Genomic DNA, 27,688 nt, shown 5'->3' on the forward strand with positions numbered 1-27,688 from the left:
CCCTCTTGCACCACATCCTCCCCTCCCAGAGCAATTCATCCTCCCATCTCCCTGTGGAATTGAAATTCCCCAAGTTGACTGCTGGTTAATCATGCTGAGCAAGAAACCACGGTGCCCCAGTGTCCTGTGTGTGTGTGTGTGTGTGTGTGTGTGTGTGTGTGTGTGTGTGCGCGCACGCGCGCGCGCGCACGTTTAGGGGTGGTGGCTTTTCCATTGGAGCTGCCCAGTAATGTCACCTCTTTTTAAAAATATACATATTTTCATTAATTTCAGAGAGGAAGGGAGAGGGAGAGAGATAGAAACCTCAATGATGAGAGAGAATCATTGTTCGGCTGTCTCCTGCATGCCCTGACTGGGGATTGGGCCCGCAACCTTGGCATATCTGGATGATGCTCTAACCAACTGAGCTACCTGGCCAGGGCCTACATTCCTCTTTTTAATTAAAAAACAAAGCAAGCAACAACTGTTTGATCTTATTGAACTCAATGTTTTCTAAACTTATTTGATTGAGAACCACCCTCCCATCCTCCTTTTTCTGAGGGGCATCCTGCTCAGTCTGTCATCCTGGGAGCACACTTGGGGGGAGTGGAAGCAAGCAAGTGCTTTACGATCTCTGCATTCCCTCTGCAAGTCACTAACTTCATTCCAGAATTTGGCGAGAGAGCCTGGGAGGCCTTTACGGTTGGGAGTCGGGGAGCGTGGGGAGGGAAGGTGGCTCAGGCAAGCCCTGCTCTGTGCTGGGAGCCTGGGCTGGCGGCCACTCTGGCCACTCGGAGAGAGTTAAGAGCACCCGGTTTTGTTTGGGATTGAAAACACCACCCAAGGCCATCTTTTGACAGTCACAAGGCCGCCTGGGCCATCCACGGGGAGTGCCATCTGAGGAGCAGGCGTGCTCTCCTTCCCAACCCTGGGCCTCAGCATTTCCTCTTTCCAGCACGTTTTTCTTGACCCCAGAACACACTAAGCTCAGGGCCCCCATTTGCCCGATTCCGGGGGTGCTGCTGCCTTGCACAGAGAACTGGTGTGAGAGGTGTCACTCAAGTTTGTGCAAGGCGGTGGCTCTGTCCCAGGGTTTGCCCTGCAGGGTTGGCCAGGATGCTCATTGTTGGCATGATCTACTCCTCAAGCACTGCCTCAGTGTCACCTCTAAAGCAGGTGCCGTGTTATCTATAATAATAAAAGGGTAATATGCTAATTAGATCAGACGTCTTCTGGACGTCATTCCAGACATTCTCCTGACGAAGCCAGGGCCAGAGGGAAGCCAGCCCAGGTCCCGGGTGCCTGTGGGTGGCTGGAGGAGGGAAGCCCGGATCCCAGGTACCAGAGGGAAACTGGTGCCAGCAGCTGGGGGAAGGAAGGCCTACTCTTGCATGAATTTTCGTGCATCGGGCCTCTAGTCTTCTACTATAATATCCTAACTGGATTCCTCATAGCATTTATCACCACCTGGATCACTACATATTCTTACTTTTTTGCATATTGTCCTTCTCCACTCAAATAAAACATCAACTCCACAAGGCAGCGGCTTATGTTTTGGCCACTTTGGGAGGGCTGGTGCCTTGAACGGTGCCTGGCACAGTGTAGACACCCGCTAACTACCAGTTGAGTGAGCAAAGGATGTTTTTCCTACTTGGGTGGTGATTGGCTGTGGAGAATTGATAGGCAAGGCCATGGACCAACCAACAGGCTCTGTGGTGGTGATGGGGACAGAGTGCTTGTGGCCAGCTGCCTGGCCCAGCCATGGTCCCAGGCACGTGAGGAAGTACAGAAGTACAGAGAGCAATAGAAATGAGTTTTTATTTGTAAAAAGTTACAAAATGATATTGTACAAAAATAAAGTTTGTAGAGAACTTTGGTTGAATAACACAAACGACCGAGACAGATCAGAGAAGTCAGAACTTCCAAAGAAGGGCCCTCCTTACTGGACCAGGTGGTGATCGCAACGACAGAGAAAAATCACAGACTTTACCCTTTTGTGTATTTAGGGGAGGATTCACTTCCGTGAAAACCGGCTATGGTGTGTAGGAGATGCTTACGGTGTGTGGGTAGGACACCCACGGAGTCCTACAGCCCCTCTGGGCAGGGACTCTCCACGGGGAGAGGGGGCTGACTGCGTGGACCCCTGGGACACCAGCCACCAAGCCTGCCAGGACTCTGAATGGGACAGATGCCCCTGGGTGGGGCGGCATCTAACTGCTTCCTGAATGACCGAGGGCTGGTTGGGTCAGCAGCTCCCCTCTCTCCACTCCTCGCAGGGTCCCCCCCCCCCCAGCTCTGGCCCCAGGGGGGATTTGGGGAGAGGAAGTGCTTTCCCTCCATTTCCAAGTCCTGCAAGGGAAGCAGAGGGATGGAGAGGGGCAGAAGGATGGCGAGCTTGGGTGTTTGGGGTTAGGGGGAGGGATGTCTGGTAACTGCTGCCTCCTGGTTACTTTGTGAAATTAATATGATTTGAGGGAGGCCAGTGGGGTCTTTTAATTGCTAAACCTGTCAGACTTGGGGGCTAATGGCCAAGGTAGTGACAGGTGACCTCCTTGGTAAAAATCCCTTCCATGAAATGTGTCCCACGCTCTGGGGTAGGGCCCAGTGCACTGCGCAGACATCAGCTGCCAGGCAAACGCACGGTCTGGGGGGTCTGGACACTAAGAGGTGGCTGTTCCCATCCCGCCTGTCTCCCCTCCATGGCGTTCATCGGAAAGGTGGCATACTTGGGGAGCGCGTCCACCCTTCTGGGCCACCTTCTTCCACGGGAGGGGGCGGTGTACAGGGACAGCCACTATCACCTGAGAGGACATCCAAGGGGCTTTGATGGTGACCCGCAGACCCCCGTTCTGGAAGGCCAGCAGTGTGCTCTTCGGCCGCGCTGGGCACCTGCACACTCTCAGAACAGTGGGAAGGAAGGATGGAGGAAGAGTTTCCGTTCAGAGTGGAACCCTGGCGACCTGGCAGGATTTTACTTTTAGGTCAACGTTGGAGCCAGAATTGCCCACTGAAAGGGACTTAACCTTTCATATATAGGGTTACGCATGTCATAGGTAGGTATATGTGGGGGGAATAAGAGCTTAAATCCATGGAGCACATGGCATTCTGCTCAGAGCTGGAGCAACGAAGACATAAAACCAAGTGCCAAGGGTCTCTGCACGCGCCTCTCCGGGAGCCTGCCAGACACGCTCCTTTGGACACATTTCTTCTGTAAAAAAAAAAAAAAAAAAAAAAAAAGGAAAGAAAAGAGAGAAAAACAGGGAAGATGCTGAAATCTGGGGAAGTGAATGAGGGCTTTTCTTAAAAAGGTAAAGTAAGTGATTTTTGCCTAGCGACAAATGTGTTAATACTTTGAAAAGCATGGACCCTTTGTTCCCAATTAAACTTTTCTTTGTCACCCTTCTTTGCATTTTGCGAGCACATATACTTTGGCACCTTTGAAAAGAAACTTTAATAAATAAGGGACGAAAGAGAAACTCATTAGTGAACGGTAATAAATAACAATAACTTAAATCTCAATAAATATCTTCTATTTCCGTATCTGAAACAGATGCATTGCATCGAGTAGCTTCTCTGGTCACTGGTGACCATGCACAGCCGGAGCTGGGGTGTATGTAACGCGTCTCTCTGTAAACCGACAGCCTCCGGGTCTCCCTGCCCCTGGGAGGCCGGGGCCTCCCCGCTCGCTCTCCTGCAATAATGCTGCTGAGAACCGCAACCGGTTTCCTGTTTCCAAGGCCTTAAAGGAAACACCTTCAGGTTGGTTTTTAGTCTGAGGACAGCCTTTTTGGTTCCTAGCCAACTTCTTCCCACCCCACACACCAAGTTCAAAATGAATCACCAGCCAGCCGTTCCCTACACGCTGGTGGTAGTAAACCTCAGGCCTCAACTTTCAGATGCAAAGGTTACTGTCTCTGTGTCTTTGCTCCCCCCCACCCCCCTCCTTTCCGGGGTATGTCTCCACTGAGTGACAGAAAAATAAACCTTCCTTGCTTTCAGCAGTAAAACGTAATGACAAGGAATGACACCAGGATTCCGTTTCCCCGGTGTCTCCAGATGTGTGAAAACAAACCACAGGAGACACACTGGTTTAGTTTCAAGTGCATCCGCAACTGTGCCCGTGACTGGTGGACTGGTGGGCTGGTGCCGGTGGGCTGCATCAGATGAAACCATGGCAACCCCTCCCCCAGGGACACCAGCCCTGGGCTTCTGGTGGCATCGGCTGTTGTCCGGGAGAATCCAGACGCTGTTTCCTCTCTCCTGTCCAGGTCTGTGTAGCTGGATCTCTCTGCCCCAGGCTCCCACATGGCTCTCCTCCTCCTCCTCCTCCTCCTCTAGCTTGGTCCTCATCTTCCATTCCGGGCAAACATTTCCTGGGAACCTTGGTCCCTTTCTTTGCACCGCAGCAGGAATGCAATACACAGCGGTCTCTGGAGCCGGAGTCAGATACATCCACACCTTTTCGCGGAATGCTTCCTTAGAATATGGTAAACCAGGTTATCATCTAGAAACGACAGGTCGTCGTCGAAGGCGATGGGCCTGCAGCAGGCCTGCCCTACCTTGTCACTCACCAGCCTCCTGCTTCTGGACAAGTTCTTTAATATTTTGTCGTACATCGTCTCGGCGGCCTCACAGGAGCCGCTGCAGTACCGGAAGATCAGTTCCTCCTTGGTTTCGTAGCCCAGACCCAAGTCCGTGACATTCAGGTGGATGGAGGTTAGGACGCAACCCCGGTTTTTGCCCCTCGGGCCCCGCCGGCCCTTCCCTCTGGGGTTCTCTGGGTGGGCGGCGGCGGCCTGCCGATTACGCTCCCTTCTAGGCAGCACGGCCATTTGTTTGTCCGGGGACCTTTTCAGTCTTTTAATGGTGGCCTGAATAAAATCCATGACGTCGTCAAACTGGTCGGGATAATCCTCTGGCATATTGGCTGTTCAACGAGAAAAGAGAAAAGAGAAAACGTGAGACAACGACAATGATCATTGCCAGCCGTCTTCTAGGCCAAAGTGCCACCTAAACTCCACCAGGACGGGACGCACAGCAATGCCAGCAGCCCAGCCAGCGAAGTGACCCCTGCTCCCCCCGGAACAGAGCTGACGGGCACCCGCCAACAGTCCGCAGGAGGAAACAGTTCTGTTGAGAGAGACTGAGCCGTGGATGACACTTCCTCGTGGAAAACACATCCTTAGAGGCATGGTTTTCATTGGGATAACGTGTCCATTTTCAACATGGTGCTGTGAGCAGGCCGGCCCTCAGAGCCGGCTTTCTTGACTGGAAACAGCCTAGAGCAGTGGATCACCCACACCGAGAAGGAGCCCAGACGCTCACCGAAGGCAGGTTCCTACCCTTGGGGGGAGGGGGGGGGGTGGGAGGGGGCCAAGGAGTCTGTAGCTTTTCCAAGCCCTGGAGGGATTCTAATGTAGGCGATCCGTGGAAATCCTGAACAAAGGATTTTTTGGATGGGAAGTCTCCCAACATGGCCTCTACCCAGTGCTCCTCCCTGAAATCTCCCCGACTTAACACCTCTGCACGGTGGAGGGGCCAGAATCTTTCTGATGGAACACATGAAAAGCTCATGAAGGCAAGTCTATTTTAAAACTTCCTGAAAAAAAAACACTAAGAGATTGCAGAACAGATTACTTTTCACTAAGAGGCTAATTGACCACTTTCTTGCAGCAGCATGAAATAAAAAAAATATGGTAATTCTGCAAGATGACAATGAACTGTGTTGGCCGTAAGGAGAAGGAGAGGCGGTGTGTGCACAGGTGGCGGGTGACCCCCGGGTGGGTCCAGCCGCTGCTGCAGGCTGTCACGTGACTCCCACTGTCTTTGGTTAAAACAGGACAAGGCCTGTGCGCCTTAGGGACGTCCATCGCATGGAGGAATGAGGGGCCCTGCTACAATGTCTGAGACCTTAGGGTAGAAGCAGGAATTCGCTCTCTCTTGGTGTTTTCTGCTGTGCTTCGGCATTTGCTTTCCCTGGTCAAGTGAGAGAGGATGAACTATTTAAACAACTTAGTGCATTTCTGAAAGAGGAGAGTAATTCGAAAGCCCGTTTACTAGGTACCAGACCTTTTGTGCTCCCCTCATCTCATTTTCAGGCAATTTAGTCTGTTTAGGGTTATACGTGCCTGAACGAAATATACCACAAAGGAGTTGTTAGTAAGAGCGAATGTTTTTCTCCAAGACTGTGTTAGAGCAGGGAAGGATTACACTGCGCCTACCCTACGTCCAATGGTTCTGTCATGAACTGATTGTTAAGACAGGTATCGGGTATCCTATTGTGTAAAACAAAATCCAGCTGACATGACTTAACCACAGCCATTTATCTAGCTATCCATCTGTCTATCCATCTGTCTGTCTATCCATCTATAGACTATATATATACATTATATAATATATGAACTATAGTAATGAACAGAGTGGGATCGTGTGACATCCCCAGAGCACCTCGGTGCCCGATGTCTAAAATTTGGCACGGGACAGTTCTGCTGCCCAGAAGTCCCGAAGCTACTCCGCCCTGGCCTATGCCCCATCTCATCTGCCAGGATGACTCCCTCATCCAAACCTTACCCTCCTCCCGTCCATTTTCTACCCGCAGCCAGAGCAGCACCCTTAAAACTGTCCATGCTGCTCACACCCTGCTCTGCTCCACACCCTCCAATGGCTCCCCATTCCTCTTGGGGGAAAAGCCAAAGTCCACAACGGCCTGAGGCCCTACCTGACCCAGCACTGCCTCCCCCCTGCCCCCTCCCTCAGCCCTTGCTCCCTCCGACCTCACCTTCTCCTCCCAGCCTCCCTCCAGCATCCCTGGCCTCCTCACTGTTCCTTGAACACAGGGTTTCTCAGCCTCAGTACTACTGGCATTTTGGGCCAGATCATTCATTCTTGGCTGTTGGGGGCTGTTCGGTGCATAGTAGGATATTTAACTGCATCTCTGGTCTCTATCCACTAGATGCCAGTAGCATGTCCCCCTCCCCACCTTCAGTGTCAGACTAAAGTGCCTCCAGACAGGGCCAAATGTCTCCTGGTGAGAAAATCGTGTGGGTTGAGAACCATAAACCAGACACGAGCAGGGACTCGGGCTGCTTTCTCTGCCTGGAACACTGTTCTCAGAGCACCTGTGGCTCCCTTCCCACATCCCCTTCAACTCCTTTCTCAAATGGCCCCCCACCAAGTCCCACCCTGACCTCCTGTTTAGAACGCCCTCTCCCCCAAGCCCCGATCCAGACCCTCCTGCCCTCCTAACCCCACTGCTCGCCATCACCCGGGACGACTCACCCCATGTCTGTTCTGACAGATGCGAACCCCAGCAGGCAGGGGCCTCTGCTTGCTGGCTCACCAATGGGCCCCAAGGCCTGAAACAGCATCTGGTCCCTGGAGGCCCTCAATACTTTGGGAGTGAACTCGTTCACACGAAGCGGGGGACAGAAAGAGCCCATCTTTCCAGAGGGCACTCGGGCTCCTGCTGCGAACCACACTGCCATGAAATGAAAGGCCCCAACGCGAACAGCCCGCCTCACAGTCATTTTCCACCTGAGAGCCAAGCTGAATAACCATCTCCAAGCGGACCTCTCTCTCTCTCTTTTTTTTTTTTTTTTTTTTTTTTTTTTTTTTTTTAGTAATAAGCTATAAAAGGGGAAATTAGGTGTGCTCAGTTTCAGGCGTCCGTGCTTGAACTTCCAAAACTGCTGTATTCGGGGCAATTAATCAAGAAAAGTCTCCAAATTGCAAAACAGACTCTTTGTTGAATTCCCGAATAGATCATTAACTTAAAAACCTGGGAACACAGGAAGTTAAAAATCGGTTCAGAATCAACTGAAGATTAATTATAAATGAGGATGAAACATTACTAAATTTTTAACATAAACTAATAGAGAAACATTGGATTTACTAAAGTTCAACTTACACTGGTTTAGAGACTCATTACTTTATATAACAGGAAAATTACAATTTTATGTGACTAGGGTTATAATAATGATTTGAATCTGCATTTATAATGTTCTTATTTATTACCAGATACTTTCAAAGTTCCTGAAAAACATGTTCCCGACAAACATGCTCCCTCCTTTTTAAGACATTTTGACCGCGTGCCTTTTTCCATCGGCTTTGCTCGTCAGACAAAGCACAGAACACTTAGTTAAACGTGAGCTTCAGATAAATAGGGGATAGATTTTTAGTATAAGCATTCTTCCATAATGTTTGGGACATACTTATACTTCATTATGAGGTTGTTTAGTCCTTTTATCTTTTAAAAAATATGTTTTTATTGATTTTAGAGAGAGAGGAAGGGAGAGGGAGAGAGATAAACATCAATCAGCCGCCTCCTGCATGCCCCGCAACTGGAGATTAAGCCCAGAACTGGGCATGTGCCCTGCCTGGGGACAAATCAGTGACCGCTAGGTGCATGGACAACACTCAACCCACTGAGCTGCCCGGGCCAGGGCCCTCTTCCCTATTTCAAGCGCCACTTGGCCTTTTGGGGACGGTGTAAGTGGCAGGGAAAATGCACCAACCACGAGGCTTTTGGGTGAGGGGTACCCGGAATTCAAAGGCCTCCTGGCACTGGGAAGCAGTTGAGAAATGTTCGATGTGTTCAACCGAGGGGCGTAGTTAATAAAAACTTCTCCTTTCTGTGGGAAAACCTCCCTCATACTTGTCATTGTGGAACTATTTAAGTCCCAAGTTCAGGCCATAGGTGACTCTAATTGAGCTGAAGAGTTCTCCTCCTCCCCTTTCTTCTTATTGAAAAATAGAGCAAAAAAATAAAAAATAAATATTTATGCTGAAAGTTTTATAAGGATATATATTTTGGAAACCAGAAAAGGGCAACATTCTATTTTCTAAACCACAGAGCAAATAATCCTGTCCCTTCCACTAAATTCCCAATTCCGGGCCCTTTGATGCTGACTGAGTTCATCCATAGAGCGGCCTCAGTGCTAGGTATCTGGGGGTGCCAGGAGCCATGCACCTCACTGATCCTGTCCTCGAACATCCTGCTGAGGCCTTAAACCTGGCCTGGGCAGGCGAGTGCGGAAGCCCAAAGCTGCCTCGGTGTTCCAGGAATTCACCCAGCCCAGGGGAGGAAAGGCCCTGGGGTTTGGATTGGTTCCCTACATTAAGACTTAATGTCATATCTTTGTTCTTTATGCTATAAAGGGCTTGGCAGACTGTCAGCTACACGAATGGCCCTCATTAGTATTAACTTTGATAGTAAAATACCTGCAAACCACAAAAGAGGACAATCTTTAAAAAAAAAAAAAAAAAAAAAAAAAAAAAAAAAAAACCACAAAAAACAACAAAACACTTGCTCACTTCCCAGACCAACTTAGGGGAGAGATCTTGGTTGGAAAACAAGTCCATCTAAAAGCTCAAGTTTTTGCCCTGGCTGGTTTGGCTCAGTGGATAGAGCGTCAGCCTGTGGACTGAAGGGTCCCAAGTTTGATTCCGGTCAAGGGCACATGCCTGGGTTTCTGGGCTCGATCCCCAGTGAGGGTCGTGCAGGAGGCAGCCAATCAATGATCCTCTCTCATCATTGATGTTTCTATCTCTCCCTCTCCTTCTCCCTTCCTCTCTGAAATCAATAAAAAATATTTAAAATAAATAAAAGCTCAAGTTGTTGAAAAAAATGAAAATACCCAAATGCATTTAAGTCATTTTTCAGTTTGCAACCTAATATCCTGGCATCGTCCTGTTTAAAATATTTCCACGTGGATGTGCCCTTTGTATACACAGTTATTTAAACACACAGGACCTTGTGCAGGGGCACGACTCCCAGAACAAGCCGCTCAGAGCACACTCCGCCTCCCTTGATCATGGAGGAAAATACGTCCCCTCGGGAACCAGGGGCTGGGAGAGTGACTATTAGTTAAAGTTAATTGAGTTTTTGCAGGAACAACGGTAAGGCCTCAGAGTATGCGCTGCAGCAGCCACGCTGAAAGTACAGAACTCAAACGCTGCCTTGCGGAGGCCGGCCTCGGCTGGACAGAGTGCCTCCTGAGTGCCAGATGGCTCTTAACAACAGGACAGGCGAGCTGGGTTCCAATCACAGGGGTCACTTCATGTTCGCAGAGCTGTCCCCCTCTCACCCCGCCAGGCTGGGGCTAGGCCGGCCTTCAGCCTGTCTTCAAGCCGTGGGCCCACGAGAGAGGCTGCGCAAAGCTGTCTACAGTGTGAGGGGATGACCCCTGGCCAGGTGGAAGGGACTCGGGGGACCCAGGAAGGTCCCCGAGGGTCCCAGGAAGCAGGAGCCATCTTCTGAGCCAGCTCGGGCCGCGGGGGCTCAGGGCCTCAGGCCCGGTGTGGCTTGCTCCAGGGAGGACCGGCCTCTGTACTTGCAAAGCACCCGGCATCCATGTCGTGCCCGGACAAGGGCTAGCGCCCCGAGGACCACAGGCCGAGCTACTGCCTACACGAGGCCACGGAGGTGAGAGGGTCTGGAACCAGCGCCGGATGTCCACACGCCAGGTAGTGCCCGGTGCTGGGTGGGCCAGCCCCTGGGTGTGCTGTGCGGGGCTGTGGAGGTGCTGGGCAGCCCCTGCTCATGTGAGAGGCTCCCCTAGAGGCTGCCCGCAGACAGGAGGCAAGTGGGAACCCCCAAGTGGGGGACATTTAACCTAACATGCTCTGCCTACCTGTACCCAGGTAAAGTCCATGTTGCTCTGTAGACCAAGTATATGGAAAATAGTTCTCTCTACATATACATATACATGTGCATATACATATACACATATACACTATATATGTATATATACACTATATATGTACACTATATATGTAGTTATATAGATACAGACAATCATACGCATATGTATATATAAACACATGCATGCTTATATGAAAAGATCAGTATAAAATTCCTATAACCTCTCAAGAAAATTCCCAACTAATGTCATTCATTTAAAAAGAAATACTTTTTTATTGATTTCAGAGAGGAAGGGAGAGAGAGAGACAGAAACATCAATGATAAGAGTCATTGATTGGCTGCCTCCTGCATGTCCCACACTGGGGATCGAGCCTGTAACCTGGGCATGTGCCCTGTGCCCTTCAGGTCCATAGGTCAGCGCTCAACCATTGAGCCACACCAGCCGGGCTCACGCCATTCTTTAGCTATTTTTTCCATCAGGTACAAACATGAGCTTCTTTCACTATTGAGATATTATCAGAACTACCTAGTGGGGTCTTTTATAATTCCTCACATGACAACATTTCATTCTATATTTTAAAAAACAGCTTCCTTGATGCACTTAAAAAAACACCTTACAATATAAAGGTGGATGGATGCCGACTTTCACACAGAGCTAACATTAAACCCAGCCACACCTCTGCAAGGCTAAGTAGGGGCTGAATATTCTCTCCACTTTACAGACCGGGAAAGTGTGGCTCAGCGAAGATCAGCATTTGCCCAGGGCCACAGGCCTCGTAAATGTGGACCCAGTTGATTTGGTTTCAAAGCTCAAACTCGTTGCAGTTCTGCATGACGCCTGTTTGTTCCTAGGTAAAGCTCTGACTACCCCGAAGCTTTCGAACGGAGAGGGCATCTATGCCACCATCCTTCGGTCTCCAGCATCCAAAAGCCAAGCAGTTGACGCCACCTGCGCATGGTCAGCCACCACATTCGGAGCAGGAAGTGAGAAATGCACCTTCTGCTGAAGATTCAGTATGAATTCTAATATTAGGCTGCCTCGCCCGCGGAGCTCAGCACCCTGTCCCCACGGAGGGAGAGCGTGGCCTCAGGGGCCTCTCTCCCAGGTCCTGGCTCCTGCGCCTCGGTCGCAGGCAGAGCTGGCGGCGGCCCAGGTGAAACCGGAAAGCCGGCAGCCAAGGGCAGCGGCCGATTCAGACACAGCGGCCCCGTCTCCGGAAGCTCCTCAAACGCACCCTGGCACCAAGTGCGGGCTCTTGCGGCAGAGCCGGAGAGGACGGAGCCCGGGATGCCAGTCTGGGTCAGCCCTGCCCAGCCTCATGACCTTGGACTAGTCACTCAAGCCCGGTGAGGTCAACCAGACCCTCTGGGCCCCTCCCAGGTCTAAAAGCCAAGGATGTGGACAGAGTCTTGGTGGACAGTGCTGCCCAGCCCTGGTTTTTGGTCACCTCTGTCAGGGAGGGGCCACCTCGGGGATGTCCCCAGCATTCCACTATGGAGGGGCCGGGAAACCGCACAGGAAGTATTACAGGTTCTAATTCTCAGCCTTTTCAGTTTACCTCTGGGCTCTACAGTTACATTTGAAATAATCACCACCAAGCGCCTGTCAACACACAAAGCCCTCTTCCTGTGCCCTGTTCAGGCGAGGTGAGGAAATATGTAGAACGGGTCCTGTATTTGAGCCTCAAAACCCCCAGATTCTAGTGGGAGACATCCCTCCATCTCAGTCTCCATCTGACCCCCGAGAGGACAGCCTATCCCACCATCCTTCAGTCTCCAGCATCCAAAAGCCAAACAGGAAACTTGCCACTTTCTTAACATCTCCTCCCGTATTCATCTCTGATTTTGCTACCTGAAGCATGTGTGGGTCAGACTCAGCTCCTGTCCCCGAGGCCAGAGCCACCGAATGGATCGCGAGAGCCCCACAGCTTGTCCTGGACATGGCCGACCCTAGTCCTCATCTGACCTTCATCTGAAATGTGTCATGTTAGTCCCTGAGAATGTTCCAGTTTCCTGAAAAATCCCACCAAGTTCTGTCATCTGTTATATTTAAAAGTGTTCATTTGGCCATTTATTTGAACTAATTAAAAAAAATAGTCCATCAGTCACTAAGCCCGGTAGTGCGGTGTGTCTCACGTTATGTAACGAGCGTCCGCGCGCTCCTGTTTTGGATGGAGCACCATCCTCTTGGGTTAACTTCACGAGGGTCCCCCCAGCACCTACTTGCTAAGAACAGTCACCCCCAGAGCAGTCTACGAAGCCACCGTGGCCACTGCCAGAGCTACCAGTGCAGCCCTCCACAACCCATGGTTTGTTGACAATAAGGCATAATGACACGGGTTTATTTGAAAAGTATTTGCGTTGTAAAAACACCTGTGTTTTGTTGTTTTAAAACTGCATTTCTGGATCCTCTCAAGGCAGAAGAAAAAGATCCACTAGATTGCAAACCGTTTCAGAAATAGAAATCGGGGCCCGGGGTACACTTTTAACAGCCACTTTGCCCACCAAAACGTCATTTTCTTTCCCATCTCCACCTCCTTGGACCAATAGTGCACACACTTATTTGTTAGACTGTATCTTGAATTTTTTTAATCCTACCACTTAACTAAGAAAACTTGTCCGAATTATAATGGAAATTGCTGCATGAATACCAACAGCCAAAAAAACAACCCCCGCCCCCCACAAAAAACAAACACACAAAACCAACCCTCACTCAGGCAGACAGACTATATCCGTTTTGTTCCTCAGATTCTAATTACCCTGCCCTGATTTCCACCTGTGTCCATACTTTGATTTTAGAGATGCTAATAATTTTACAGTAATAGAGCCTGGCTCCCCTGGGGGGAAGACGTCCTTTCTCCTGCTTTTAAATCAGGAAAACAGCCAACAGGGTGTCCATTTGTTAGCTAATCCACGCACACCTGGTGTGAGCAAAAAGCACTCGCAGTCAGCAATGAACGCCGCGTGCTAACGAGTGCGCACCACGGCTCGGCTGCTGCCCTTGGAATAACCTTCTTGGGGAAGGGCGAGAAAGTGACCCGATGAGAGGAAGTGCACAGCAAGCCGCTGGGGAAAATAACCCCTGTGGGGTCACCAGAGGCACCAGTGGGAAACCCCAATGGAACCCAGAAGCAATGGCACCCGAGCCTGCCTGTGGCCGAGAGGCCCAGGATTCCCGGGGACCCCCAGCCCTGCCCAGGGCCAGCTGAGCTGTGGGGAAGAGGCCTGGGGGACCTGGGCAAGAAGAGGAGGGATGAAGAAGAAAGAAAAAGCAAGGCCGGGAGAGAAAAGTGTTCTCCATCATCTGAGCCTGTTGTTAGATAGACCCTGTGGTCAGGTGTGGGGAAGGACTTCCTCCCCTCCCCCGAGTGAACTCATTTATTGGAATGAATCTCTTGACCCATCATACAATCAGGTCTAAGTTTCATTCAGAAACGTCCCCCTTCACAAAACCTCAGCGCCTGGCTTTTCTCCTTGCTGACTTTCTGTCGTAGCCAGAGTTCCATCGCGGTGACGCAGTGACGCTGTGTTGCCGTGTCCTGGGCTGGCGGGACGCGATTGTGACCTGGTTGCAAGAGCCAGTGCTGCCCTGGGTCCGGAGTCGGGCTCAGCTGCTTAACCACACAGAGTCCCAGTCGCCCCTTAAAACGGGGACAGCCACCCCTTTCCCCGAATGGAAGAAAAGGTTTCAGCTCAGTGCCTGAAAGCACGGGGCACACGGTGTCAGGTAAGTGCACGTGGCCGTCATGTCTGTGCTTATTCCTCAGTGATGCCTACACAGAGGCAACGGCGAGAAGATCCGCTCCACCGGCTGCAGACGAGGCACGATTTCCCCGAAGGGGATGAGACACTGGTCCCGCTGCTCCCGGGAGAGGCCTGGGCCCCGGCACGGTGGTCCGTGTTCTGTGGGCAGAGGAGCCGGCCTGTCTTGGGAGTCTGTGCCGTGTCGTCTGCGTTTCTAGAAATGCCCGAACATGAACCTTACAGGCATCAGCTGATTGCTCGGTCCATGAAGGATAATTGTGCGCCCTCTGGCTCAGATCTGTGCCTTGGGACTGAGGCTGGCCCCCCTCTGGGGACACAGGAACATTTTCCCGAGTGCCCGTCGGTCGTTTTAAGAGAGTCAGTGTCCAGATCCTCAAACTTGCACACGTGCTGTCTCTCCCAGAACTGGCCTGCCTGCGAGCACCCCTGCAGCCGGCCCCCGTTCTCAATCGCCCTCCTGCTCACTGGGAGAGCTGTGCTTCTCCCCCACCTCACTCCTACTGGGAGGCACGGCCCAGGGTAACACTGAAGGTGCAGGGAAGGACAATCAGCCTCGCGTGGCTCCTGGGGACAAGCCGAGGCCGGAGCTCGGCATCCTGGGGTTGACTCACTCTAATCACCTGCAACCTTCACAAATCCAAACGGACGGAAAGTCTGCAGGGCAGCAGGCAAGACAGCTGGACTTTTAAAAAATGTCAGTGTCATGAGAAAAAAAGGCTTGGGGGCTATTCTAGAATAAAGGAGAATAAAGAGACACGGTGATCAAATGTGATCCCCGATTAAGAAAACAACTACAAAAGACACGATTGGCAGAAGTGGGGAAATTCACTGTGGACTGTTAGATAACAGTATCGTATCGATGCTAAATTCCCCGAGACCGGTAACTGGATTGTGGTTCCATAAGATAATCTCCCTATTCTTAGGAGGTACCCGCTGAGCTACTTGAGTGTTTGCTTGGAACTAATTCTCAAATGATTCAGAAAGTAAAAATGAAGCAGAATGCTAACAAGAGACTTGGTGAAGGCACATGAGGACTCATGAGGGAAGGTCCCAGATGAATAACCCAAGAAATATTGAAGCAGGTGGTGCTGTCTTCATTCTGCCGAGGCTTGGTGCTTTATCTGCCTGTCTGGCCATACACACATCCCTCTATTCATCCTATAATTAAGATCTACAAGTATGATGGTTTTCATGGATGTATGTTAACATGTGTATTTGACTTGGAAATGAACTTGGCCCTTTTCTGACCAAAAACTCAATTTATTTGGGCCGAGCAGTTTAATATTTCTTTAGGAATTGAATAAGATAAATTTGCAGGGTCAAGGTGTTTCCAAAAATATATGTGAAGCCCAGATACAGTTCGCAAACGGGCTGGACATTACATCGGGTACAAGTAACTGAACTTATGATAAAAAGCTATAGACGTCATCTTCGACCTATCAGTAGTTTACAACATCCTGGGTGCAAGTTCACAAAGCAAAAAAAGGCTGACACCTTAAAAACCACGACTCCCCACTTCAGTTATTAAAGTACAAAAGTGGGTTCTGTCTCCACTGAGCTCACTAGTTGTTTTCCATGGCAACCCTCACTGCCCATGCACACCCACTCCTGCTCCCCCTGTGGTAGTCATTGGCGCATGTTCCCATGTGAACTCCCCATTCCCTGGGCAGAGGAGGAGGGATCTGAGAAGAAGCACCTTCCAGAAGCTTCCCAAAGGCGTAAGCCTAGCAAGCATTTTGAGGAGACCTTGCTATGTCCAGAACAGTTAGGGAGCCTTCTCTCACTGCCAAAGGCATCTGTGTTACCGGAGAACGCAGATAAATTCATGTTTCTCTCCTTAAAACACGCTGACCTGGTCTGTGAAGTGCAGCCATTAATAATGTGAGCCCAGGCCCACTGCAGCCCAAACAAAATCATGGAAAGAGCCTAACAGAGACTTATTAGCTTGCCTGCTTGATTTTCCTGGGAATCTGTGGTCAATGTATTTTTTTAAAGGGTAGAGATTTTAAAAAAATTATGTTTTTATTGATTTTAGGGAGAGAAGAAGGAAGAGGGAGAAAGAGAGAGAAATGGAATCGAGTCTGAAACCCGGGCATGTGCCCTGACCGAGAATTAAACCGGCGACCTCTTGGTGCATGGGTCGATGCTCACTGAGCCACACCGGCGGGGCAGTGGATGTAATTTTAACAAACCAGTGTTTGTGTTATCTTAGTTTTCTGATATGGGAGCACAGTCTATGTGAAGGCAAAATTACCGGCTTTGGCGGTAGAAGTTGGAGGGTTGAATTCTGGCTTCACCATTCCTGATTTTGTGACCTTGAACAACTTCCTAGGTCTCATTTCTTCATCTGCAAAATGGGGATACTAATCTCCTCTCGTCTGCTGGGGCTCAAACATCTCAATTTTAGGACAAGACATAAAACCTATTTGTTAAAAGCAGGTTAGCATGTGGGCCACTGAGAGGCACGAGTCCCTTACTTGAGGACGGATAGGTGGGCTCAATTGTGCCTATACCTAGAAGCTTTCGGAACACAAGGCACCATATTTCAGTGAAGACTGTGCCTGTGCTTTGGACCCCACTCTCGAGCAGCCGGCCACCTGTGTAACTTCCCCAGGGTGACATGCGTTGCAGCCACATCCCACTCGCTGCCGCCTGCCTGCGCCAGGAGCTCCAGGGGCGCCCACGGCCACCAAAGAACAGAGCAAGCACCTCTTTTCCTGGATTTCACAGCATCTCATAATCTGGGTATCACCTACGGAGATATCCTAAATTTCACACCACTTCCCGCCACCTGTTCCCAGTCCTTGGCAACGGGTCTGGCCTCTTCCTGTATCCACCTCCTACCCCCTGCCCATATGGTGGCCACAAATTTGCCCATGCTTCTCCTTGGTCTGGAATGTGCTCTTTTCCTTCTTCCTCCCCTTCCTAATACCCGTCTTTCAAGGGCAGCTCAAATCCTCCCTCTCCCTCAATCCTTTCCTGCTATGATCTCCAAACTCCAGTGACCTCGTTGCTAGGAATTCTTACCGTGACCGCAGCTAATGTAAACCTCTGGCAGACAAAGGTATCTGTCAGACTGACAACCGCCTGCCCACCCACCCACCCACCCATCTGGCCACCCATAGTTTATAACTAGATCATAAGCTATTTAAGTTCAGTTTTGCCTTTAGATACCACATAGGGCCTGGTGCAAAAGATACTTAATACTTGCTTCTTGATGGAGCTCAAGTGATTAATTAAAGAGCAAGTGTTTTAACTGAATAAAGGTTGGTACTACATAAACAAAGATGAAAGGGATGTTGGAAGGGGATAATGCCAGATAGCTTTTATTTTTCATATCAGCAAAAGTAGAACCTTTGAGCAGAATTCTTTGGCTGTTGGATCAGCCGAAGGTCCTAAGATGGGCCAATTCAAATTAAGCCTGAAATAGATTTCTCTAAACAGCCACAGTTTGAAATAGGTCTTGAGCGTGGGGCCAGAGTGAGATGTTGGACTCAGATCTCAAGTGAGAAATCAGTGACTCCTAAAAGTCTGACATGCAATTTCTTCCCCCAGCCCCTGTTTTTATTAATTTTTTTTCTCATTCTGACATGCAATTTCTTGATCTCAAGAGCCCCTCTCTAGCTTAGATCGTCACCTTATTACAGTATCGCTCATTCATATAGTCCCCAGAGCTATACGAAGCAATAGATGGATAGTGTATTTATTCTGTGTCCCATCACATTCCATTTGAAAGCTTACCATTTAACCAGCTGGTTATCCTTAGCTGGATAACCAAAGGCGGAACGTTTACTCAAGTTCACTAAAGTGTTTTGCTGGGTTTATGAAACATCTTAAATTAAATATCCAGCTGGGATCATTCAGAACAGAAACACACTCTTAATACAGGTGGCTTCCAACTCACAGCCCCATGATCTCTTGCATAGAAAGCTCTTAGCTTGCCCTGGCTCCTTTCTCCCCGTAGGGGAGGAGGGTCTCCCCAACATGACTATGGGGATCTGATGGGAAAAATCCCATAGGAACTATGTGAGCTTAGAAGATGGGGGAAGGGAAACCTGGGAAGAGCCGGGGGTGGGGGGGAGCTGACCCAGGGGCAGACTCCCAGGCAAGGCTGACCTGCCTACGTGCTGACCAACCCCATGACGGTGGGGCCCAAAATAGCCTCCCCCCAAGGCCTGCACTGCTTTCACTCTGCGAATTATGCTGCGCTGCTTGAAATTCCGCCGTTTGGAGTGGCGTCTTGGCTGAGGCCGGTGGGAGGAAAGGCGCTCCTTGAGGGCACAGCGATGGGCCATTGGAAACAGGAGGGTGACCGACAGCAACTACAATCCTCATCTCTGGGGCTTTACGCAGCATTACCTCATTTAACCTTCACAGCCACCCCAGGAGGCAGGCTTAATATTACCCCTATTGTACCGATGAGGAAGCTGAGGTTTAAGAGATGTGAAGTAACAGCTGGGTAAGTGGCAAGGCTGGGATCCAAGCCACAGTCTGAACTGAATGGGGAGACTGGAGCTTGTGCTGTTGAAATGCTCTGATTTCTTGCTCTGCCCTCCTACAGATGAAGGCAGAGACTCTGGCCTAATAATATTGTGAATTATATTTCAGTTGTATCGTGGTTTACTTGCTAGCTTGATTTAGAAGATGGTTCCTATAGGCAATTTTGTGACTTGCTACCAAGCAGGGGGAGCATAATCCCACTATATTACAACAAACTGTGGATGGCCTGTAATGACAGTGTAACAATGCTCAATGTTTCCTCGAGTGGCTTCCAGGCCCACAAAAAAAGCCCACTTTACCAGTCCAGGGTTTTTCCCATTTACTCTCAGTTTACAATGCTCCCCAATCGGACCGCACGTCCTACATGCTGGATAGTATGTTCCATGAGGGCAGGGGCTCTGTCTTTTATGGGTACCAAGGGTCCCCCAGCACCGAGGACAGTGCCTGGCACATTCAGCCACACACGAACTCTTTGTTAAACACATCATGCTATTAGATCACAGCTTTTTAAAACCACATACACTTTATGCCTTTTCTGTGAAACACCTTTAGGTCTCGCCCGCAGCGGAGACCTGCTATGTGACTGTGATTAACTACTAAATTCACGCAAGCTGTGCAAGATGGTTTTAGTCGATAGTTGAAGTCCTTCCTCTCACATAAAGGGTTTCCCCCAAATAGCAAAAACCAAACGCTCTCTGTGCATGTCCGTGGTTTGGGGACACTCTGCCCCCAGCTTCAGCAGACCTGCCTCCTGCCATCCTGGAACTCTTGGACAATCTGCCTTTTTGGGCTTCCTTGTAGCTCTAAAGTTCTATGCCGCCTTCTAGATTCCTCATGCCTGCCTTAGTCACCTTTGGAGAAGATAGTGGCAAAAACCAAAATAAAAGAACAAAGATAGCTAAAGGAAGAGTCTTGGATGCCCCATAAGGAAAATCACAAATCCTTGAGTTTCGGTAAGTTCCAGTTGCTACAGGGGGTGGCCACAGCCCATTTACTTTGTAGCCAACCTCTAGGGAAGCAAGGGAGCCACTTATCATTTCTACTTGGGTAGTTCATCCTCGGAATAGGATCCTGACTGCTTCACTGACACTGGGACCAGCAGGACACAGGCAACCCCGGGGTGAGTACATGGACGGGGCGCAGCCCAGTCCCCTCTGAGCAGCACAGAATGAGTGCGGCGGCGTCAAAGAGCCTTTCCTCCGTCACTAAGTAACCGCATTCGAAAGGAAGAGGGGCCAGGGTTTATGGCACGTTATATTTTCAAATGCAACAAGGGACTTAATGCTTTTCTGCATAAGCCTTAACCAGTGGCACGGTGTACAGCGCAGGATATAAATGTCAGCGCCGTGACAGGGGCGCGCTGACACGGTCGAGTGCGCAGAGCCTGCACACTGTCAGGGCCCCGCTTTCCCTGCGCTGACAGCTGGCTACCGGATTGAACATACCTGGAAGGAAGTCAGTTTGGCTTAGAAGGCGGCCCAGTTTCTCTGCAAGTTTCCTCTAGGGCCTACTGGGTCTTCCCACAGAGACAGCAGCCCTGGGTGGGCTCTGCTGGTTCGGATGTAAGTGGAGTAGTCAGAATCCTGTCCACCGTGACTCAACATCCGTTTTGGAAAAGGGAAGGCATCTCCCTGCCCCCACAGCAGGCGCCCCTCCTCCCCCGTCAGCAGGAACAATGCTACCTGGCTTTGTGACCCGTGGTATCTTGGAGGCACAGATTTTCTCAGGGCATTAGCAGGTCATAGTGATCCTAACCCTGACTGCACATCAGACTCACCTGGGGAAGATCTAAATCCCCAGATGCCCAGGCCACGCCCCAAACCCATTAAGTCAGAACCTCTCAGGTGAGGTGCAGTGTCAACAGTCATTCAAGTTCCCCCGGTGATGCCAATGAGCAGGGGTCTTTTATGAGAATTTTCCCAAAGGAGGCCAGGGCAGGGGCATGAGGGCCAGGGGGCAAAACTCATAACCACTGGCATTTGGGGGTGGAAGGCCTCCCTTTACTGTACAGTTTTAAATCGTTCATTGAGTTCTCAAGCAAGTAAGTAACGTGTCCTAAGTCACAGAGTCCGTCGGAAGCAGAGCCAGAACCAGGCGCCAGCACTAACTAAGCCCAGGTAGTCAGGACACGGATATGCCACTGAGGGCTCCAGGAGTCAATGGGCTTCATCACCTGGCAGCCACGGTTCCCGCCTGCACGTCCCGGTTAGAGAACAATCATCTACCACTGTGTCTCTGGTCCTCTGGCCGAAGCGATGCGAATGAATGAAAAGCCGCGTAGCTCGCATGGGCACTACTGGAAAGACACTGGTACTGAGGGGCATTTTACATTTAAGGCTCCATTGCAGAATCATTTATAGAGGCTAAGACGGAAATTCGCGCTTGAGACCAAAGCCTTTAAGGATAGGTTTCTACAGCACAACCAAGTGACGGAAACTCTCGGAGCAGCTACTTTAATTTCAAGGAATCAAGCATGTCCTCTTTCTAACCTAAGTCACTCTTGAAGTCTTAATTTGCCTTGAAAAATGAGCTTGTTGGGGACGTCTGGCAGAATATGCTTTTATTGTTGTAAAGAAGCATAAAATAAAGACATCACATTTCCTAGGCTGTTCTTAGCCCAAGGCTGCAGGGTTTGGGGGGCTCTTACCACACAGCTGACTTGTGGAGCCACTTCTGTGCCTGTGACCACAGAATATTCCAAGTGCAAACTAGCTGGGGGCTCACGGGAGGGGGAGTAGCCAGGGTGACTTCCTGGCTAGAGCTCTCTATTGCTTTATTTGGGGATTGTGTCAAATGTTATGCCTTGTTATCTACATACCCCCACCCCCATGACCTCTGCTGTAATGTAGCACGCCTGGCTTTGGGCAGCAGATACACTTCTGAAGAGTGGAGGGTAAATTAAACCACGGCTGACGCCCTAATAAAGTGCCCTCTGAAACATCCCTGAGAGGCGCCATCGCAGGTGTGCCTTCTAATTTGCATAACCTGGTTTCTTGTCTTAGGAGTTAAGGTTGTCATGTGTGGGGTGAGCTCCCGCGCTCCCGCTGTCCCAGCCAGCACGTTACCCTGTCCTTCCGGAACAGGCCCTTTCCCCAGCAGGTCTGACCCTGCCCAGATCTGGCTCTGGGAATCCCTTCCCTCCTGTTTCCTCTGGTGCGGGTTTGGCTTGTGAAACCTCAGCCTCTGCCCTGACCAGGGCGGTTTAGGATGGAGACGCAATTGCTTTCAGGCCAGGGCTTTGGAAGAAAGGAAAAACAAAACAGAACACGTGTGTGTGTGTGTGTGTGTGTGTGTGTGTGTGAGAGAGAGAGAGAGAGAGAGAGAGAGAGAGAGAGGGGAGGACTGCGTTTTCGGTGGTTGGCGGTGGTCTAGAAGATGCTGTTCATCGGAATGCTAAATGCACAGCATAAAATGTGACACCCTCTGTCCTGGGCAAACCAGCAGCACGTGTCATCTACAGACTAGGCCTGTGGGCAGCAGCCTGAAGCGCCTGCGCGAGTCGGGAGGTAATGCTGCCACCGGGCTGGCCTGGGGTGCGTGCGGGCGGGGGGTGGGGTGCGTGGGGGTCCGCCGGTGGGCCCCCGCGGGGAGGAACGGTTCTTACAGTCACTGCTCAGCGCGAAGGGCGCGCGGCGGCGGCCGGGGGAGCGGTCTTCGGCGGGCGCCTCGGGAGGCCTCTTACCGGCGGGCAGCGGGAAGGCGGACGCGGTGTGGAGCAGCGCCAGGCAGACAGCCACGACATCCCATAGCTTCATCCTGGAGTCCCGGCCGGCGGCACCTGCGCCCGCGGGCGAGAGAACCGAGAGCGCGGTTAGGCCCGGGCGCCCCTCCACCGCGGCCCCGCCCCTCCGGGGCTCTCTGGGCATCTCCACTCGCGCCCCGTCCCAGGGGCGACCCGAGCGACTCTCTCGGGGAGCGCACGCAACCGCCTTTCTCTTCCGACACCCTGTCCCGGGGTCTGATTGTGGCCCAGGGCCGCTGCCCCCCGCCCCCCCTCAGTCCCGATACGACGACGCCAGGACCCCGTCACCTCGCGAGTGCCAGGACTCCCGATCAGTCCCTGTTTCTGGCGCGCCCGCCCCCCACCCTCTGGGGGCGACCAGGAAGCCCCACGCTGTTTTGCGCCGCCCCAGCCCGTCTCTCCAGACAGCTGCGGGCAAACAGGCTCTCAGCCCAAATAAGCGGCCAGATCTTTTATTTTAGAATAAAATCCAGCGCCCCTGGGCCCCGGGTCCGGTCCCGCGCCCAGCTGAGCGGCGGCAGGCTCGGGGGCACCTCCGACCCCACCGGCCGCCCACACTTCATCGCACCTGTTTGGTGGTGGGAACCAGGAGTTAGTAGAGACTTGGAGGCTGTGGGCCGGGGTGGGACTGTCTGTGTTAAGTTACGTAACTCCCCGCAGCATCCACTGGTTTAAAATACTAGTTCCCCCTCTTAAAGGTATGCACAACCACCAGCGTACATGAAAGCCCAGGGGAGCACAAAGCGCGCAGCCCATGCTGCAGCTTGCACAGGGAGGGAGGCGTTGGTCTTGAAAATGTTAATCCTTCGTGGTATATGTATATACCCGGACACTTTCAATTGTGCAGTTTTGCGCGATTTCGAGTCTACAATCCCTTCCCTTCCCAATTGAGTGTCAGCTCCCCGCGCCCCATCACAGCCACTCCTGGACGATTGTACCCAAGTCCTGGCCTCTGGGGCGAGGGGGGTGGGGGTGGGGGGAGGAATGCACCGGCCTCGGAAGGCCTAGGCCACCAGCGCCCACGAGTTGGGGGCTCAGCTCAGCTCTGGGAGGGGGCTCCTTTAGGCTTCACAGTCCTCACACCCCTGGAGAGCAGGGCCACGCAACACCAGACAGGGCCAGGAAAAGGCTTGGTCAACTCTGGGCCAAACTCCACCCAATCAGGAGGTGGGGAGGGAACGCCGGCACCTCGGGGTGCGGTGTTACCCAGCGCCTTCCCAAAGCCGGTGTTCCAGTTTCTAAGGGAATTCTCAAGTCGAAGATCCCCTCTCCTCCAAATAAAACGGATTCTGGGGAAACCTCCGAACTTTTTCCAGGGGAGAGTCAGGCAGTTTCCAGGTGATGCAAAAACCCGCGCGCCTGTCCTCTCTCTGAATCCCCAGGCTCGCCGCCTCCTCCCGGCAGCCGCCCCTTCTTCCTCCCACCCACCCAGCGCTCCCGCCGGGGTTCCGGAGACTAACGCACTTCCCCTCCCGCGGGCGTCTGTTGAGCCGCCACGCAGCTGTCGGTAGGGACCGGGAGTCGGTAGGGACCAGGCACTCGGACAACCTGCAGCTCCGGGCGCCACGCCGGTTGGTTCATAACCCGGAGAAAAAGCACAGGCGCCCCCGCCCCGGCGGCACCGCACCCAGGCCGGGCACCGGGGGCGCAGCGACGCGCGTTGGCAGGGGGGGCTGGGGGCGCGAGGCCTGCGGCCCCCTCTCCCGGGGCCAGCTCCCCGGTGCGTGCGAAATGGCTGGCGGCCCCGAGGAGCGGGCAGGCGCGGGGTTAAAGCGCCATCCCACCTCGCGACGCTCGCCAGCAGGAAGCGACAGAGGCACCGGAGCTCCCTTCCGCATGAAGAGGGGCTTTCCTTTCCTCCGGCTTGGCCGACGGAGGGCTTTTTAAATGGGACGTGGGTGGAGATCCGCCAGTAGAAGTGTGGCGAAGCTGGCAGGAGAGGAACCGGGAGACAACTCCCGCCTCGCCAGAGGAGGCTGCCGGCTCCCGTTCCCGCCCTCGGCTGGCGCGGCGCAGGCCCCGAAAGAGCTCTCGCACCAGCCGGACCGGGGAGGGCGAATTCTCCCCTCCGAGCGCCGCGGGGCCCGGCTCCGGCCAGAGCGGCTCTTTAGTTCCCGGAGCGGGTGGGGGTCTGGGATCCGGGCACACACCGCGGCCGACAAGGAGGCATTCTCTGCGCCCTTCTGCCCCCCGCCCCGCCCGCCCGCTCGCCCGCCCGCGGCTTCCCGGTTTGTCCCGATCACTTTCTCAAAGCACATCTGCCCGACGCGTTTCTGCCGCCTTTCCTACGCGCGCGACTTGCTTAACCAGCTGCCACGTGCGGTCACCAAGCTCTCCTCCCGAGTCGGCCTCGCCGGGTGCCTCCGCACCCCGTCTTGTACCCCTCAGGCCGGTCCCCGCAGGGCACAAGGGGCGCAGCGGGCGCCGGCCCCTGGTGGTCCTTTCCGCCCCGGGAGCTGCAGTGGCCGCAGAAGCAGCGCTCGCCCGGGGCGCTTCTGAGTTCCCGACACCAGGGGGCACCAGAAACCGCCGGAGGCCCGGCGCCCACGCAGGCGGGAGGCTGCGCTGTCATTTTCAATAAAAAACACCGGTAGGCTCCCCCTACCATCCGCCCCAAATCCCTACGGCTCCCGGAACTTGGGGATGTCCTCACCAGCATCCCCGCTTTCCGGGCTCCCACCTCTCCAGCCTCCCTCCCTAGTTTTTCTCGGTTCACCGCACAGGGGCTGGTTTCCCCGCAACCTACATTTAGAAACCTCCCCCCCAGATTCCCGGAGTCCGGGGACAGCTTCGCCGCCAAAGCCTCCGCGCCTTCTTGCGCCTGGCAGGCGGAGAGGCGTCTTTGGGCTTTGCCTTCAAGATCCAGATCTCAGGGAGAGAAAAGGGAGGCGGCGCGAGGCTTTCCTTTGGGGCGAGGACAGAAGTTGCCGAAATGGATTGATTGCTTTACTGCACTGTGCCTCGTGTCCATCCCAGGCGGTCAGAGGACTTATTCTCCCTGCGTTGGGGCCCAAGACTGGGGGAAGGGAAAGAATGAGGGGCGCTTTCTGGAGCCAGTCTGGAGAGGGTCTTTCTGTTAAAGGGCCCGAGGCCGGGTTTCAGGTTCGGGGTCACCTGAACCCCTTGCGCGAGTTGGGGGTGAGGACGCTGCGGGCTTCCCGGACACCTAACACTTGTTGCAGAGGCGACTCCGTCCCTCCCTCCCCGACAAAGCGAAGGCGTTGCGAAACCGCGGGAGCGAGACCTGCCCGGGCCGAGCGGGCGCGCAGTGGCTCTCGCTTGGAGGGTTTTGCGGGAAGATGTTTGTGCGTGAGTTTGGAAGCGGCGCCGCACCCTTGGGATGCTTTGAGCATAGATTCAAACTCTGAGGAGCCGAGCGCGCGCTGACATATCTGCGGCGAAGCCGGAAGACTGTGCTAGTCCCGCCAATAAGCAGAAAGTAGGGAGCATGGGGTAGGGCAGCCCCCGCCCCCCCGGGGCGCGCGCGTCGGCTCTGCGGGCGGGTTTTCCACAGCCCAAACGAGGGGGGCGCCAAAAGGCTGGGGGTGGGGGTGGGGGTGGGGGTGGTCCAGAGAAAGGACATTCCCTGCAGGGATGGGGCTGGAAATCAAACCGAGAGGAAATCTGCCCCGAGGGGATGCAAGGTAGTGGAGGGCGTGCCGTGGGCAAAGTGGCAAAGAGCACGGGGCAAAAGGCCATTAAAATAACACTTGGATGGCCCGGCGGAGGCCTGGGGGAGGTTCAAGTGTGTGTTTGAGGTGGAGGCCCGAGTCCTGTCCCGGCCAGGGAGACCCTCTCCTAACCTCGACGGGGTGGTTAGTTGGGGTTGCAGGCATTAGCATTGTTCAAGCCGCCGGTTCCGAAAAGGGCGAGGAATGAAAGCCCGCCCGCAGGCGGGTAACTCCCTGTTTCAGGTCCTCAGCACCTTCAGACCCAACAAGATCATCAGTAAGTTTCACTCCCAGCAATATCTCTGCAGACGCACGTCCCGGGAGGACATTCTCTGATCGCAGGGGGTCCAAAGATGACCCCCAACCGCGCACTTGACAGAAGAGCGCCCCGCCGAGTCGGGGAGGGAAACTGCCCCTCTCGAACATTCCGGGGTCCACAGGCCCCGGGGGCACAAGATCTTTGCTCACGTGGGAGGGCAACTTGCCCCTCCGCAAGGCCGGCCTCTCTCGCGTTCAACTTCTCTCCCTCCTCGTCGCCCTGCGCCTCGGTTCCCTCTAGTCTTTCCTCTTTCCCATCCCGCCGCCTGCCCTGGGGTCCAGCCGCGCCCCCTGCCTCCGGCGCCCCGCTGCCTGCTGTGCCCGCCGGGACTCGGGCACCACCCGCCCCCTCCACCCGGGCCCGCGCCTCCACTTACCTCGGATCCGGTCTCCGCAGACCCCCGGTTGGACATTAACTCCAGGAGCCCCAAGTCCCAGCCAGTACACCCATCCGGGCCGCGGGCAGGAGCGCGGAGCCCCGCCCCACAGGTCAGGGGCGCGACGAGTTCCCAATCCTGGGGCCGCTCCCGGCTGCGAGGGCGCGCGGGAGGGCGCGCGGGAGGCGGCGGCCAAGGTTCCCGCTGCCGCCGCCGCTGCGAGAAGGGCGAAGGATGCCGACAGCTCCCCCGCCGGCCCCCCGCACCCCCAGAGGCCGAGTCCGAGCAGCCGCCGCTGCCTTGGGTCGGGGGGTGACACCGCTGCGAGCGCGGCGCTCCGGGCTGGGGCTGCGCGGGCCCTGGGCGCGGCGGGCGGCTCAGCGGCGGTGGCCGCGCTCTGCGCCTTCTCGGGGCGCCGCGCCGGGGTGCACAGGGTGGGCCGGGCTGATGCAGCCGCCGCAGCTGAGGTCTGGCCTGGAAATCCGAACGAGACACCACGTCAACCAGCGCAGGGAGTCGGTTGAAGACATGAGGGCGCCAAGAGCGCAGGCTGGTCCTGGAAAGCCCGGGCCCGGGGGCCGGGGGCCGGGTGGGGGAGGGGAGGCGCGGGGCCCCTGGAGGGGAGGGTCGGGAGGCGGCGGTGGAAGAGGTAAAAGGAGAGCAGCGAGGAGGCGCCCAAGCTCCCGCGGCCGGG

The 27,688-nt window shown here is 53.5% G+C and overlaps 1 protein-coding gene across 1 annotated transcript; it reads right to left on the bottom strand.

Moving 5' to 3' along the window:
* Positions 1 to 1,780: 1,780 nt before the first annotated feature.
* On the bottom strand, positions 1,781 to 27,243 carry GDNF (glial cell derived neurotrophic factor). The gene is made up of 3 exons (XM_036310904.1): positions 26,995 to 27,243; positions 22,491 to 22,664; positions 1,781 to 4,906 (listed from the first exon to the last, which is right to left on the bottom strand). Exons 2-3 carry the CDS (start codon positions 22,639 to 22,641, stop codon positions 4,422 to 4,424), a joined length of 636 nt encoding a protein of 211 aa, XP_036166797.1. The 5' UTR covers positions 22,642 to 22,664; positions 26,995 to 27,243; the 3' UTR covers positions 1,781 to 4,421.
* Positions 27,244 to 27,688: the final 445 nt, after the last annotated feature.

Source organism: Myotis myotis, unplaced genomic scaffold (assembly GCF_014108235.1).
Source record: "Myotis myotis isolate mMyoMyo1 unplaced genomic scaffold, mMyoMyo1.p scaffold_m19_p_5, whole genome shotgun sequence".
Taxonomy (NCBI): domain Eukaryota; kingdom Metazoa; phylum Chordata; class Mammalia; order Chiroptera; family Vespertilionidae; genus Myotis; species Myotis myotis.

Excerpts from the sequence above, each read along its gene's own strand:
- GDNF (XM_036310904.1), bottom strand. The coding sequence starts at position 22,641 with ATGAAGCTATGGGATGTCGTGGCTGTCTGCCTGGCGCTGCTCCACACC. Across the intron at positions 4,907-22,490 it reads CTTCGCGCTGAGCAGTGACT|CCAATATGCCAGAGGATTAT; the intron begins GTAAGAACCGTT and ends CTCGTTGAACAG.